This window comes from Hylobates moloch, unplaced genomic scaffold, assembly GCF_009828535.3.
Source record: "Hylobates moloch isolate HMO894 unplaced genomic scaffold, HMol_V3 SCAFFOLD_2, whole genome shotgun sequence".
NCBI classification, from domain to species: Eukaryota; Metazoa; Chordata; class Mammalia; order Primates; family Hylobatidae; genus Hylobates; species Hylobates moloch.
The window spans coordinates 176,060,108-176,076,866 of NW_026652277.1; the positions used below are offsets into that span (position 1 = coordinate 176,060,108).

The 16,759-nt window shown below is 46.8% G+C and overlaps 1 protein-coding gene across 4 annotated transcripts in view; it reads left to right on the forward strand.

Annotated features, from left to right (window-relative positions):
- The first annotated feature begins 488 nt into the window (after positions 1 to 488).
- Positions 489 to 16,759, forward strand: part of SMOC2 (SPARC related modular calcium binding 2) — a 224,969-nt gene continuing 208,698 nt past the window's right edge. For 2 of the 4 annotated variants that reach the window (XM_058435692.1, XM_058435693.1), the window contains exon 1: positions 489 to 660. In XM_058435692.1, the coding sequence (XP_058291675.1) occupies positions 514 to 660 (147 nt within the window). In that variant the 5' untranslated portion in view covers positions 489 to 513. Of the gene's footprint in view, positions 661 to 11,109; positions 11,382 to 16,759 lie in introns of those variants that run through there. The other 2 variants (XM_058435694.1, XM_032162557.2) reach the window with 1 other exon arrangement.

Consider the following 16,759-nt stretch of genomic DNA (forward strand, 5'->3'; position numbering starts at 1 on the left):
GCGTATTTGTTTCTATGTGTGTCTCTGTGTAGTGTGGGTCCGTGTGTATGTGTGTGTTTCTGTGTGCACATGTATGTGTGTGTGTGTGTGTGTGTGTATTTGTGTTTCTGTGTATGTCTGTGTGTGAAACGTCTCCTGTTTCCTTAGGGACATCCGGGCAGTTTTCTCTCTTGGCTGCCCTGCAGGCTTCTGATGAAATGCCTGGTGTTAGACCATGCTCCTTCACTTATCTGAGCACATGGGGTGCCCTTTCAATCTAGAAACAAGCTTTCCATGCCTGGGAGATTTTCCGAGGTCACTCCTGCCCCTGTGGTGACCTTGGGTGGTCCCTCCCCTGGGTGTGGGCCGGGCTTTAGTGACTCACTCCTGATGAGTAGAATACAGCAAAATGGCAGGTGTCACGGTTGAGTTTAGGTCATAGAAAGACTGTGGCTTCTGTCTTGGGTGCTTTTCCTGCTTGCTGTTGGGCCTCTTGGCCTGGGGGAAGCCAGTGGCCATCTGGGAGGCAATGCTATGGCAAGGCCACATGGTGAGGGACTGGGCCTCAGGAGTGCCCACGCCGTCAGGCCCTGGGACGAGCACAGCCCCAGTCACTGTGTGAGCTGCCTGGAGCCGGAGGAGCCACAGGAGCTACACCTGCTCCCGCCCGCAGAAACTCAGGTAATAAATGCCTGTGTTTTCCAGCTGCTAAGGTTTGGGGTAATTTGTGATGCAGAAAAATGTAACTGATGCAGAGATCGGTACCTGGAAGTGAGGTGCTGCCAAGACGACCCCTACAATATAAAAGAACCTTTGAAACCAGGGAGTAGGTGGAAGGTGAGGAATTGGAGGAATTCTGGGGAGTGTGCTGGTGAGAGACCCCTGCACACACTCTTCATGGAATTCTGGACTTCCAGGAGGCAGCAGGAGGAAGCTTTCAGGAAAGTCAGGGAAATCTTATTTTTCTGGAGGAAGGGGGGCCTGGTTAACAAGTGGCAGACGTTCAGCGACACCGCTGTCTGCTGCTGCATGGAATTAGAAAACAGGCAGGGTCACTTTGGCATGCCGAGGCGGGTGGATCACCTGGGGTCAGGCGTCTGAGACCAACTTGGCCAACATGGTAACACCTCGTCTCTACTAAAAATACAGAAATTAGCTGGGTGTGCTGATGCGCGCCTGTAGTCCCAGCTATTGCGGAGGCTGCGGCAGGAGAATCACTTGAGCCTGGCAGGCAGAGGTTGCAGTGAGCTGAGATCACGCCATTGCACTGCAGCCTGGGCAACAGAATGAGACTCCATCTCAAAAAACAAAAAAACAAGAAAACCCCCAAAAACAAAAAACAGGCAGAGTGCTGACAACTGACAATAGGGCTGCAGCCAAGGAGGCCTCCAGGAGTGTGGAGTGTTTCTCATTCATGTCTCTCCTTTCTTGGAGAAGGCATGTTGGATGGAACTGGCTGCTCTGCAGGAAGGGTCCTGAGTGGAAAGGGGAGTGCCACTCTCGATCTGGCTCAGGGTTTTGGCTTTTCATATTTCTTTCAAAGTCGGTGATAGTTTCATTGTTTTTTCTCTTAAGCAGCACCATCCAAGGACCTGATATTTCCAGGAAGTCTTTGGAACCCCTAACCCCTAGCTGTCCCCTCTCTTCTCTTTGGAACCCCTACCTCTCCCCTCTCTTCTCTTTAGAACCCCTAGCTGTCCCCCTCTCTTCTCTTCGGAACCCCTAGCTGTCCCCTCTCTTCACTTTGCTCTCTGCCCCGTCCACTCTGGGGAAGCCTCAACTTCCCTCTCCTCTCTTCAGGTCCCCACTCCCTTTTGGGCCTGTCTGGTGAGGGAGACGGGCAGAGCTGGAGGAGGAGCAGGAGGGAGGAGGGGGGCTGCCTCTCCTGTCCTCCTTCCGGCAGGCTTGCTCCTGTGCACACTAGGGCTCTCTCCCCAGTCTCTGGCTTCTTGGGTCCGCTTGAGTCTTTGCCTCTCACAGGAGAGGCTGTCCTCAAATGTCTGGTGACTGCTGGTGTGTGCTCCTATGTAAGGGAGACAAGATGCCACTGCTTGGTGGCTCTTAAGTGTGTGGTGAGGTTTGTGGACAGAGTTCTTGCCATCGAGGAGCCTGGCTGCAGCGTCCTTGTGGGAATCCCATTGTCACCATCTTCACCCGGATCCTTTTGTGCCAGCTGGACCCGAATGCATCTTGGATTTTCCCTCTGCTATTTAAGTCGCTTCCTACTGTCTGTCTGCTTTCCAGCTTCTGGAATTTTCTTGCACGTTGTCTCCTTGTCTTTTTCCTTTTTCCTTGTCCATTTACGCCTTTAAAGCCTCCTCACGCTTGCTTTGCAGGCATGCTGCAGGGGAGGAAGGTTTGTACCCACCTCTCATCATTGCTGGGAGAAATCTCAATGTAGTTTAGGTTCTTCTTTTGTTTCTCTTCAATTTTTTGATGGTTTTGTATTTCTATTTGGCTTTGTGGGGGTTTAGTGAATATACATTTTTCTTATTTTGAACAAAATAATAAACTGAGATCTAAAACAAGCCCATTACTAGCTATTACCATTGTTCCAACTGCAGAGCGCACACATTTCCAATTTTCTGAATTAAAACATGCTCATTTCTCTTGATATTTTAGCACCTCTGAGGTGAGGGTGACTTAAAGACACTTGCAAGAAAGTATTGATTCATAATTTAACTGGAGGTATTTTTTTATTTTTGTACTGATAGATAAAATAATGGCATGCTTCCTATAGATGTTTCATATATAGTCCAATATTTTACAGGTGGAAAATGAATTAGGAAGAAAACGGTCACAGAATGACCTGACAAATTCTTCAAATAACAACAAAATTCTAAAAATGAATAAAGGGCTGAAAATTGCCTCCGATGATCCAAATTGCCAGTACTGAATAATACACACAAAACAAAATATCCCAATTATTTTGGCTACATAGTTCCAACCACACTTTCCTGTAGACCAGCATTGCAAATTATATGCAGTCAGAAGGGCCAAGCCTTCATGCAACCTGAGTCCCTGAATTTAACATGAGGCTGAGGAATAGACTGCAGAGCTAATTGCATTGTCTAATGTAGCACAAATTTCTTTGCTGTCCTTGAACTAAGCTGCCTTCTTCCAGGTAACAGAATCAAAACAGTCATGATTTTCTTTGCTCCTAGTGAGTCAAGGCACGTTTGCATGGAAGTCCTTCTTGGCTTTTTTTTTTTTTTTTTTTTTGAGATGGAGTCTCGCTCTGTCGCCCAGGCTGGAGTGCGGTGGTGCGATCTCGGCTCACTGCAAGCTCCGCCTCCTGGGTTCACGCCATTCTCCTGCCTTCTTGGCTTTTTAATCACCTTTCCATGTGTCATGTGGAAGTACATGGCACATGTCTTGCTGTATTGTATGTGGTACAGTGGTGTGATTATTAAACTTGGTTCTGTTGTTCAAAAAAGCACCTGGAGATGCTCAAGCATGTACAGGAATGAATAATGACTTAGGAGATAGAGGAAGGAGGTTCCAAGTGCTCAAACAAAGAGACTTACTGAGGGCAGATAAGCCAGGAAGCAGCAGACAGGTGCTGTGTAATTTTCCACCTTCCCCTCTGCCAGTGCCTCCAGCCATGCAGGGCCTGGCACACCTGCACCTTCCTGTCCAGGGCCCCTGGGGCACAGACATGTTGCTCACCCCCCAGCCGTGCACATCCTGTATGCACCCTTGTGAGCTGTGGACACATCGTGGGCATCTGGCATAGCCAAGGATGCCCCTCTGTGAGCTACAGGAGAGGAGCCTGTGTGCACAGCATCCCTGGAGCTGGCCTCTGCAGAAACGCCATTGGCTTCAGTGCTCTTGTGGCTAAATTACTTTACAGGCATCAAAGAATAAATTCGGTTTTATTTGGGCAAGCATCTGGACATATAGAAATAGTAATAAAATGTCCAAAATAATGTAACTGAATCTCCACCTTAGGGCACTGCTTTATAGAGAGGAAAGGAGCTAAAGAATTTGCCCAGGATGGGGGCAAAACTAGCCAAGACCAAGGAAATGATGGCTTCCCGTGTGAAAGCCAGAGGAGGCTGCTGGAATTAAGAGGAAGCAAAGTCAGTTGATGATGGATGATGGTTCCACGAAGGATGTAAAATCCCATTGGCTCTGTAAGGTCAAGGGACAAATGTCTTTTTTGTTGCTGTTTCCGTTAATACGTAGCCCAGGCACTATGCTATTTGTCTGAAATACCTAAGGATTTTTCTGTTTGTGTGATTCATTTTAATATTCAGCTTAGGGCTGAGGGAGGAGGGCAGAAGTGGAGGGTTAATGGCATGCCGTCCTGGCCTGTGTGTTGTGCTAGGGAAGAGAGGCAAGAGCAGGAAAAACTGCTGAAGGTGATCAAGGCTTTCTTTATTGGAATATCTTCTTACGTTGCTTTCTGCCGGTATAAATTGTACCTGTGTGGTCCATACTGCCCCAGAGTATTCCTGGCAAGCTTTCTGTTGCTATTTTAAAACTTTTTTTTCTTTAAAGGTGGTCTCATATGAAGAAAGGAGGAAGGGACCCCTAGATTGACTGTTAACAAGGAGCAAAAATTCAAAAGTAGTTTAGATCGTCTGAGTTTAGAATAAGATGCCTCCTATAAATTTTACCAGATCTCCTTCTCTTTCCATGAGCACATCTTGTGCCTTAATGAGCCTCGGCAGTGGTCAGCCTTTATTAGCTCTGCAGCTGATAGATTCTGCAAGTTCCATATACTAATGAAAGTTGTTTCCTGAGTGGAAAGGCTAACATGGCCTCTGGATATTATTACAAATAGACTTCAATAAACTCGGGCTATGTATAACAGCAGTGGCAACGTGTTTTGACCTGAGGTAAGATTGGTTATTTAGATAGACCATATCTCCAACACCATAACTGCATCCTTTCAGAATAACACAAGCATCTCCCGTCAACTTTACAGGGACAGTTTTCACTGTAAAAGTAGCAGTCTTGTGTCTGGCTTTGTGGAAAAGAGCTTTCTTTGGAAACATTATCTGGGGATTGAAGCATTACCAATAAGTCAGAACCAGCTGTGAAGGGCTTTCTCCTTTGGTCTGGTGGTGGATCTTTTTTTTTTTTTTTTTGAGAAAGAGTCTCGCTCTGTCACCCAGGTTGGAGTGCAGTGGCGCGATCTCGGCTCACTGCAAGCTCCGCCTCCCGGGTTCACACCATTCTCCTGCCTCAGCCTCTCCGAGTAGCTGGGACTACAGGCGCCCGCCACCATGCCCGGCTAATTTTTTGTATTTTTAGTAGAGATGGGGTTTCACCGTGGTCTCGATCTCCTGACCTCATGATCCGCCTGCCTCGGCCTCCCAAAGTGCTGGGATTACAAGCGTGAGCCACCGTGCCCAGCCCCTGGTGGTGGTGGATCTTAAACACTATGCAGAAGGCTGAGTTAGTGAATGAGTGTGTGTTTCTGTACATGTGCACACACACATTTCTTAGTGAAATGGCTCATGGTTTTCATTATACCTCAAAAGGGTTTATGGTTTCAAAAAGTTTAAGAACTGATTATCTTGACATCAGGCAGGAGATTCTGGGCCCCAAACTTTTTCTCACTCTAGTTCACAGAGTCTTCAATAGTTTCCGAGATGGAGAATATTGGAGGGTAGAGATCCTGGACACCAAACTGAAAACTGAGTTGAATTCTGCTCCTACCACTTCCTAGCTGTGTAAATCCAGGCAAGTTCTGTAATCTCCCAGGATCTTATTACTCATCTGTAAAATAACCATTTTGTAGAGTTTCCATGAAAGTTAATTAGATAATGTGTATAAAACACCCATCACATTCCAACCATTTATTAAAAATTTCCATAAAGTGGAAACATCATATCACCTGACTTCCAACTATACTATAAGGCTACAGTAACCCAAACAGTATGGTACTGTCACAAAAACAGATACATAGACCAAGGTACGAAATAGAGGACCCAAAAATACAGCCGCATAACTTCAACCATCTGATCTTCAACAAAGTCAACAAAAATAAGCAATGGAGAAAGGATTCCCTATTCAATAAGTGGTGATGGAATAGCTGGCTAGCCATGTGCAGAAGATTAAAACTCGACCCCTACCTTTCACTGTATACAAAAATTAACTCAAGATGGATTAAATATTTAAATGAAAGACCTCAAACTATAAAAATCGTAGGAGAAAATGTAGGAAACACCATCCTGGATATCAGTCTTGGCATAGAATGTTTTACTAAGTCTTCAAAAGCAATTGCAACAAAAACAAAAATTGACAAGTGGGACCTAATTAAAGAGCTTCTGCACGCAAAAGAAACAACCAACAGAGTGGACAGACAACCCACAGAATGGGAGAAAATATTTGCAAACTATGCATGGGACAAAGGTCTAATATCCAGAATCTGAAGGCACTGAAACCACTCAATAAGCAAAAGAACAACCCCACTAAAAAGTGGGCAAAGGACATGAACAGACACTTCTCAAAAGAAGACATGCGAGAAGCCAACAAACATATTAAAAAATGCTCAGCATCACTGATCATCAGAGAAATGCAAATCAAAACCACAATGAGATATCATCTCCCACCAGTCAGAATGGCTATTATTAAAAAGTCAAAAAGCAACAGATCCTGCTGAGGCAGCAGAGAAAATGGAATGTTTATACACTGTAGGTGGGAATGTAAATTATTTCAGCCACTGTGGGAAGAAGTTTGGGGATTTCTCAAAGAACTAAAAATAGAACTCCCATTCGACCCAGCAATCCCATTACTGGGTATGTATCCAAAGGAAAATAAACCATCTATAAAAAAGACACAAGCACTTGTATGTTAATTGCATCACCAGTCACAATTGCAAAGACATGGAATTAACCTAGGTGCCCATCAATAGTGGACTGGACAAGGAAAATGTAGTACATAGACATCACGGAATACCATGCAGCCACAAAAGAATGGAAGCATGTCCTTTGCAGCAACATAGATGCAACTGGAGGCCATGATCCTAAGTGGATTAATGCAGGAACAGACATGCAAATACTGGATGTTCTCACTCATAAGTCGGAGCTAGACACTGGGTACACACAGAGATAAGAAACGAGACACTGGGTACACACGGAGATAAAGAAGAAACGAGACACTGGGTACACACGGAGATAAAGAAGAAACGAGACACTGGGTACACATTGAGATGAAGAAGAAACGAGACACTGGGTACACACGGAGATAAAGAAGGAACAGTAGATACCAGGGCCTGCTAGAGAGGCGGGGCAGGGAACAAGGGCTGAAAAAACTGCTTATTGGGTACTATGCTCAGTCTCTGGGTCTTTCATACCCCAAACCTCAGAGTCACACAATATATCCATGTCACAAACCTGCACGTGTACCCCCAAGTCTAAAATAAAAGCTGAAATTATGTTTTAAAAATTTTCCACAAAGTGCCTGAAAAGTATTATCATAAAAATTGTCCTCAGGCGTCTTAAGAAGGAAGAAGAGGCCGGGCGCGGTGGCTCACACCTGTAATCCCAGCACTTTGGGAGGCTGAGGTGGGTGGATCACGAGGTCAGGAGATCGAGACCATCCTGGCTAACACGGAGAAACCCCGTCTCTACTAAAAATACAAAAAAATTAGCCAGGCATGGTGGCGGGCGCCTGTAGTCCCAGCTACTCGGGAGGCTGAGGCAGGAGAATGGTGTGAACCCGGGAGGGGGAGCTTGCAGTGAGCTGAGATCATGCCACTGCACTCCAGCCTGGGTGACAGAGCGAGACTCCATCTCAAAAAAAAAAAAAAAAAAAAAAAAGAAGGAAGAAGAAACTTGTTTAATTATTTTGTTGAGCACAAAGTCCAAATTCTCTGTTACTTAAATATATCAAAAAATATATCAAAATAGGAAGAAAGTCATTGAGTCAGGCCCAAGGATCAAACACACAACTCCATTGTCCACTTTTCAACGTGGTGTGTCAACGCTGGCCTCATCCTGCAGCCTTGGTGACGGTGAGCCTCGGCGGTGCTCTCTTCTGATTTTGTCAACTCTGCCGATGTGGTTTTCTTTCTGTATGGCTCACAGGTTTGTGAAGCTGCAGAGCTTGGGCTAAAAACCTGGGATTGATGTGGGGATCGTGCATCATTTTTCCATGGGTCGAAGGGAACAAGTTAAAAGGAAGATGCAAGCCATCAGAATGAACAAGCCAACAAGAGGACAGAGACTCCAGAAACCTGGGGAACTACAGATTCTTGGGTCCAGCCTGGGGGTAGTCTAAAAGGAAAATCACACAGAACTTACCTAAGAAAGTCCAGGTGAGTGGTGAAAACTCCTGCTCCCATGATTAAGTAGAAACCAGGAGAAAACATTAATAAAACAAGTGACTGGCAGGTGACTGATGATGTGAGGTGATTCTCAGAGTATGAACAGTGACCTGAGTTCAGTGATGGCCCAGGGGATTTCTGGAAGTCACTGCATCAACAAAGAGATATTTGACTAAACTTACGCTTTGCATATTGAGATGGGAAAGTAGCCGATAAAGTTTTCTGGCTAAACATGAATTAGCCAGAAATAATAACTAAATTATATCATGTCTATAATGAAAATAAAATCCTTTTGCAGTTTTAGCATAGTAAAATAAATAAAAAGGAAGCCAATACTCATGATAAAGCATTTTGCTAATGGCCTAAGAGGGAAAGTTAGTTTAGAAATGTGAGAATAGCTGGAGTCCTTGGTAATTAGTTTCTCTTGTTGTTCTTTATTGTAACTTTCATCAGTGACAGGCATTTAAGTTCTGAATGCATAAGCCACATTTTAGAATGGGCCCTGCATCACTTTTTAATTAAAAGAAAAAACAAAAAACCTGCGTTTCCAAGAGAAGGGAACTTCTTCCTGCATCCTATAGGAACTCTTTGGAAAGTATAGAGCTGGTCACTTCCTGTCTTAACTTTGAACTAGGTGAATTACTTTTCTATCCTTTCTAAGATGACAGCTCTCTGGCATTCCTGCCAGTAATAACTTTCTTGGAGACTTACAAATAAAAGACAGACATAACTATTTCCCAGTGTTTTAAATAAATGTATTGTTTTTCTCCATAAAAATGGAACCTGATTATCTCTCCAAACTCCATTTCTAGAATTTTGAGAAACTAAAATTTGGCATTCAGAACACATGAGCTGCTCCAGATTTGGAAGGGGTTTCAAAGGCTCCAACCCTGCCTCATCTGTCAGAGTTTTGGACAAATGCATTTCATTTATCTTCCTAGAGTTCCCAGAGGATTCTGGAGTTGCTACATGAAAGACGTGTTGAGATTCTTGAATACAAGGCACGGAGGGCCAAGGATTTTCTTCTGTTCTCCATATTGCCAGATGAAGTGAAGTGGATTTGCCAGTATTGCAGGTTTTAACATCTGCATTCTGTTTCTGATTTTGTTGCTTAGGAGATCTGGCTAAGACATTTGGCCCCTTTGACTTTTGTTCCGCATCTGTAAAATGGGAATAATTAAGTCTACTTCTTGTCTGCCGTTCTTGCAGTGGATGATGGTGGATAGATGGACATGCTTTCAAACTTTTGAGTTCTGACGAGCAGTACTGTCAACGAAGTGGAAAGTGAAAAACAGGTTCTTTAGTAGCAAATACTTCTTAAAGGAAGTATGTCAGCTTCGAGTGTAAATTTTATTCTTTGGATAATCTTAGAATTAGTGGTATGTAGTGTTTGTTTTCTTTTTACTTTAATTTTCGCTGCAGTTCCCTAACAGTGATGCCTATTTGCTTAATCATTTGCAGCTGCTCTGCTCACCTGTTTTTCTGGACCCAGGAGCAGTCCCTGAAGAGTTTTATTATAATTTCCTTCTAAGTCCTTAAACCAGGAGGAATGTGTTTGAGTACTTAATAGATTCCCTGGGCTTTGGAATTTGAAGGAGAATTCTGAGAGTAGCCCTCCTTCAGGAAAAGGTGCATTTCTTTCCCATCTTTCCGTGGTCCGACGGACATCACTTTCCTAATAAAATTTGTGTGGGAAAGGTTGCAATAGCATTGCCTTTGCCTCAGCAGCCAGTCCCAGAACTTGCTGATACAGCCCCCTCCCCCAAAATTCATAGCCAAAGCAGTGGGCTAGACATCGGATGAAACCTCAGATTTGGATTTTCTGTGTTTTGTACTTTTCCCAATGCCCCTGACAAGTCAATTGATTCATTGTTCTTGAACAAATCTTCACTCTTCTGGCTTTCTGTGTGAGACAGAATTAGGGCTTTTTCCTGTAAAGTTATAAGCCAAGGCTAAACTATGTCAGCAATGTTGTCTGCGATGGATATTATCCAGAGTCTGGGTGTGCAAAATTTCCTCGAGTTTACAACCTCCACAAGCCCTGTGCTCCCCGCATAAACACCTGAAATGCTTTGACAGAGCTGTTTAAAAACAGCCACATGTGTCTGTGAATGACGCCCAACCACATGCTCCCCTGACTTGCAGAGGATCAAGGCTACAGCCCAGGTCAGACCCTGGATTTTTAGGACCTAAATTCCCCCATCCCTGCAGTGGATAACCCCGTGTAAAGATGCCAAAGGCGGGCTGCCCCCGGCGCAGCCTTTTCTGGACATGTGTTCCCAGCTGCCTTTGCTGGAGCGCAGCTGATCCTTCAGCACCTCTAAGAGGCGATGTTCTGGGCCGGACCAGGGGGCCTTAGAGGGCGGAGGTCAAGGAGAACCCCAGAGTCTGGGGACTGGCCAAGGCTTGGCGTTAACCCTTGTGGATGAAAAGGCCCGCTGGGCTGATCCTGCACGGACCGGGCCTGGACCCTGGGGCATGAGGAGGGCGCGGTGCGTCCTGTGGTTGTGCTTGGAAGCCCCCCGAGGGTGCGCGCGCGTGGGTGAGTGCGTGCGTGTACTGGGTGTGCGTGTAAGTGTGCACGTGTGAGTGTGCGCGCGGGGGGAAGGAGGCACAGAGACAGCCCGGACAGGCCACCGCGCAGCCCTGGTGTTCCCCGCTCCACCTCTCGCTCCGCAGTCCCGCGCCAGGGAGGCCTCTGGGCCGGAGCGGGCACCGGAGTGGAGCGGGCGCGGCAGCGGGCGCTAGGAGGTGGGGCTGGGGGAGGAGAGGGGGAGGGAGAGAGGCGGGCGGGAGGGGAGGATCCGGGAAGCTCCGGGGTATTTGACAGGAGCGAGGGCGGACGCAAAGGACGCGGAGGACCTCTGGGTGCCTGCAGGGGAGCTGCTCCAGCCGGGCCGCCGGGAGCGGTGGGGAGAGCATCGCGGAGCCGCCCCTCCACGCGCCCGCCCGGCCGCGCTCGCCCACTGGGCTCTCCCGACTGCAGTGCCAGGGCGCAGGGCGCGGCCGATCTCCCGCCCCCGCCACCTCCGCCACCATGCTGCTCCCCCAGCTCTGCTGGCTGTCTCTGCTCGCTGGGCTGCTCTCGCCGGTACCCGCGCAGAAGTTCTCGGCTCTCACGGTAAGCCCGGGCCCGCGGGACCTGGTGCTCAAGTGGTGCCGCCTCTTGCAGCGGGCCGGGTTCGGGTCCCCGCGCCCCGCTCCAGGCCCAGGCGCCCGGGCACGGGGAGCAGGTGGCCCCGGGGGCCGTGGAGCCTTCGCCTGCCCGCGGGGCTGGAGCAGGTAGGACGCAGCGTGCGCGCCTGGGACCCGGCCGGGATGGGCTTCTGGGGACCCTGCCCGCTGGGGTCCTGCCGCGGCTGCGACGGGCCCCTCGGGTTCCACCCGACTGGGACCCCACCTGACTTGGGGGCTCTGACCCGGCTGTGAGAGTATCCTGGGGTCCTGCAGACCCCGGACAAGTGGGAGCTGCGGGTGCGCTCGGGTGTCCCGCGCTTACTGCTGGGCCTGAGCCTGCGGGGAACCAGGTCTGGGAGCGCCGGCGCCGCCCCGCGGACTGTCCCAAGGCCAAGACAGACCCGCCGGGACTGGGCGCCCACCTCGCCCAGGGGGACCCGGCCTGGAGCGCGTTCTCCCGGCCGCTTTGGGCTCGTGCGCCGCGCGGATCCCGGGCCTCTCGCCGGGTGAAGGGGCTGCCAGTCGTGGGCCCCACTCGTGTGTCTGACTCTCCCAGAGACCCTCGTAAGTGAGCCGAGGAAGAAGCAGATGAGGTTACAGATGATTCTTCATGGGCCTGAGTGTTAGAGAAGCGCTTTCTTCCCTTCTCAGGACAGAACTGGAGGGAGGTGGCGGCTCCCCGCTCTGTGGGGCCTCTGGGTTCTTCCTCGTGGCAGGGATGCTGCGCTCCTGAGCGCGAGGGTCACCGCGGTTGACCGCTGTGTGTTTTTCTTTCTGAGCTGCAACTTCTATGCGACAGGCTTGGCCCGGCCAAGGCATGCGGTGCCAAACGAGGAGCTATGTAGAGGGGGCCGAGCCAAGCCCCCGCCGGCCAAGCCAACCCGCGGCGGCCGCTGGGCCAAGGCCGGGTGTCTGCAGCCCCTAGCTCCAGCCGACCTCGTGGGCTTGCAGGGTTTGCAAACCCATCATTAATGCAATCGCCAGAAACGAAAACATTCCACTTAAATGTGTTTTTGAACAAGTGCTTGAGAAAACACGAAGGTAGCGAGAACGCCTCTGGTGGACAGCCGTCTTTTAAGTGGCCGGGGACTTGTCCTAAAGGTGTTTATTGTATTGAAAATAAAGATGGTTGAAATAAGCTGCGGTCGGTTCTGCCTTTCAGCAAATTTAAAAGTCATGTGGGCATCTTTTCTTTTTCTTTTACTTTTTCTTCGTCTTCTTTCTTTTGCGTTTTAGCAGTGTGAAGGATGGTTTGTGAGTTCATTGCTCATACCTAAAATTCTTCTGCAGCAGCCCGGGGTCCCTGCCTTGTGTCTCACAAATGACTTGTAGATTAGAAACTGCTAACTGGGGCTCCAAGGAGGTTTTCACACACTCAGGCTTTCCCTGAAGATCCTTTATCTCCCCAGAGGGGGCCCTCAGAGGACACTCACTGGAGGCATTCATGTATATGCACATCTGTACATGCATCTAGACATAAATATACTCACGGATACACTCACAAACAGACCCCCCACACACTCTTAAAGCACACTAGAGGAGACAGAGAAACTAAGGCCAATTCTCCAAAGGAGATCATAGTATTTTCTTCCAGGACTGTAGCAGCAGGTACCTACAGTTGCCACGGATTTTCAGATTTTCTGAAACTGCAAAAAGTAGAGACTGCCATCTGCCTGCTGCCCTGGGTGTGTGGGGGTGGGGTTGGGCCTGTTGGTACCCCCTGGAAGAGCAGAATCAAGGTAGTTAGTAATTAGAACAGTTTAAGACTCGGCAGGTTTTCTTGTCTTCTCTCTCCTTTCTCATTTAACTGTTTACTTGAACCCTCTCACCCTTTGCCTCCTTGAGGTTGCCCCAAGGATGTCTTGGGTTGTGGTGAGACCCACCACATGTGGGGTCTCTGTGCAGGAGCTGATACCCCACGCGGGCTTTGCCCTGTTGGCTGCATTCCCCAAGAACACTTTGCCTGAAATTTACATTTGCAAATAAAATCAGTATCCCGGAGAAAAGATTAAAGCCATAACACATGTTGGCACACTTCTTCTCACCCCATCCGCAGTCTAGAAAATCAAGAAGTAGTTGAGTTACAAAGTAACTGAGGCAGGCCTGAGATCTAATTGGTCACTGGAAGATGTGAGATGTGCAGCATTTTTCAGTGTGCTGATCTGTTTTCAAATTGCCTTCTGGTTTTTGGAAATCTCTTTTGTCTCCAGAGGCCCTCATTCAAAGAAGGGCCTTCTCTCCCTACGATTTGCATCCTACCTACTTTAATAAATCAGAGGCAGTATCAGTCCATGCAGTGGGCGGGACCCACAGTGTGACTTCAGGCAAGTTACTTAATTTCATAATCTTCAGTCCCCTTATCTGTAAAATAAGAATACATAATATCTTTCAAGCATGTCATGAGGATTAAAGGTAGGGCTTTTAATGCGCCTACTATATGTGAGTTCCCCAGCTAACATTGTTTTGATGGTGCCCATGCCACGGGTCCATATAAGAGAGTGTTATCAATTAATACCATAATTATCAATGCATATAGCGTTGTGGCATTAAGGTGTGTGTGGATTCGTCTTTGCAGTATTTTCACCTGCCGCAGATCCTCAGAGCACACCACTTGGCTCTGGGTGTATATGTGGACTTTGTGGGAGTAGCCATGTGGGACTCTGTAGACCAAGGAGGAAAGCTTGCCTCTCTGCCTCCTTCTACTCCATTCATTTCTTCTCATCTAGAAGCAGGGAAATGTGTCAGCCTCTCTGGGGCTTTCAGTTTGCCATACTTGGCTTCTCAGGACCACGCATTTGTCTTCCCCACCTATGGTGAGTGCGCTTTCTTGGTGGGCCCAGCATTGCTGGTGTGCTCACCTCTGCTACTTTATGTTTAAGATTCAGAGAATCCACTTTGCCTGGTAATGATCTCTCTTCTTTCCACCAAAGTCGTTCTTTAGAAATGGCACCGTGAGGCCCTCTGTGTCTCTCATTGTGACTTTCTGATGGCTTTGTACAACTTCCTGGTTATGGCTCAGACCCTCTCACCTCCAGTCAACAATGGCATTCTTAAGTGTGTCCAATGTGCCCTAATTTGGATGCAGGTCAATTTCTTCCTTGAAGAAGGAGGTACACTGAATGCCACATAGTGCCCATTTTCCTTTTATTTCTGTGAATGACTGAGATGAGGGAATGATCTCTAGTATAAATGGTTTTTATTACACATAATTCTGTTTTCAAAGAGCAAACAGGTGTGATCACAATTACTCAACTTTATCATGGTTGTCATTATGTGAATTTTGATGGACTGATCCGTAAGCCCATATCTAGGTGATTTCTTTAAAGGCAGAGAGAAGAACAATATTGCCTGGGACCCCTTTCCCAGAGGTTTTTGGTTAGAGCCAAAGTATTCATTTCCATGTTGACCAAATCATATTTTGCCCACACTTAGAATGTTGAAGTCACATAACCATCCTTCTCAGACTTCTCTTACTGCCAATACCTAACGCTCCCATAAGGTCATACGCATGACTTCGTTAAAGGTACTGTTGTCTCCACATTCAAGAGATGAGGAAACTGAAGTTTTGAGAGACTCTGAAGGGGCCCTGGTCACTAAGCGGACCCGAATATTTCTCAAGTCATCCTGCCATTATTTTTCTTTCTTCGGGGGAGTTCTCTGCACTGTTTTTCTCACTGTCTTCAGGAACTTTACAATTCCACACTGCCGTTTCACCTCTCAGACTGTGGTTGACTTTCATCCTGAACCCTCATCTTCTCACAGAGGGTCTGTCACCTGGTAAATGCCTCTTATTGGTCTTGCGGAATGCATGACCACAGACCTGAAACAGTTATTTCCCACTCCTATTTGTGTTTATTTGCTTTGAAAGAGAAAAAAGGTGATAAGAAAACAATATTTACCCATGTGTAATTTTTTAAAACTTTCATTAGCAAGTTCATGAGATGATTTAATATTGATTTTGCTGAAACAGCAAAAATAAAAATGCTATTCCATTTCTGAGCAGTTGTGGTTTGGAATGCCTACCTCGTCCTGTTTTGATATAGTTCTCACTCAGCCTTGGATCTTCAAGGGAATTACTGTGATTTTTTTTCCTGTCTTCTTCCATTGCAAATGCCTTGAGTCCATTTCATGCTCTGGGAGGGCTTCAACTGCATTCCCCAGCAGAAGACGGACCACGAAGGTGGTTAAGGAGGAGAGAACTAAACATAATCAAAATTTCCCAACTTAGAAGCCCATTTACATGGCGTCTAAAAACCCAAACATCTGGAAGAATCACTTTAATTTTGCTGTGAAATCAAGACTGTAAATAACACTATAAGCAATCGCAGGCCCTAACAAGACCATGCAGCCAATGGGCATGGATGTAACGTCAGTTGCAGTGGCTCAGAACCGAACAGATTCTCGGTAATTCTATATCAAAATAAGCCTTCTTGCCAATCCAGGATCTTAGAATGGGGATTGTTATTAAGATTGTCAGCAGAACATTGGTTTGGAGGTCAAGGGTAACATTTATATATTTTTGAATTAAAAGATAAACCAGGCCGGGAGCAGTGGCTCACGCCTGTAATCCCAACACTTTGGGAAGCCAAGGTGGGCGGATCATCTGAGGTCAGGAGTTCAAGACCAGCCTGACCAACATGGTGAAACTCCATCTCTACTAAAAATACAAAAATTTGCTGGGTGTGGTGACATGCGCCTGTGATCCCAGCTACTTGGGAGGCTGAGACAGGAGAATTGATTGAACCCAGGAGGCGGAGGTTGCAGTGAGCTGAGATCGTGCCATTGTACTCCAGCCTGGGCGACAGAGTGAGACTCTGTCTCAAAAACAAAAACAAAAGATAAACTGTTCTACACATACAACACACAAACTTAGAATGATGAATTTTCAGTAGGATTTTGAAGTTAGAGGAGAAAATTTAAGAAATACTCTTTAGAACTGCCAGCTCTTATGTTTCTCCAGTTGATGGCATTGAGTAATAGAGTAAGAGCCCAGCATTAGTCATTGTATGTCTGTAAAGTATGTACAACAGTTAATATGTTGGATGTTTAACTGTAGCTCACAAGAGGGACGATTTATAATATGAATTAATATTTTGTTGATTCCTAATTTCCTATGGGCTAAAAAGAAATTGCTCTGAAAGTGAAAATAACAGACATTCTTATGTGGTTTTGCAGTTCCAGGCCAGACACCAAATAGCAAAGATTGTAATAAATAAAGAGAACCAAGTAAAATATTAAATCACATTTATATGTTTAGGATTAAAAAATTACAAACGAAAATTTTATAATATCTGGCTTAATTTAACTAGATTTTTCAACACA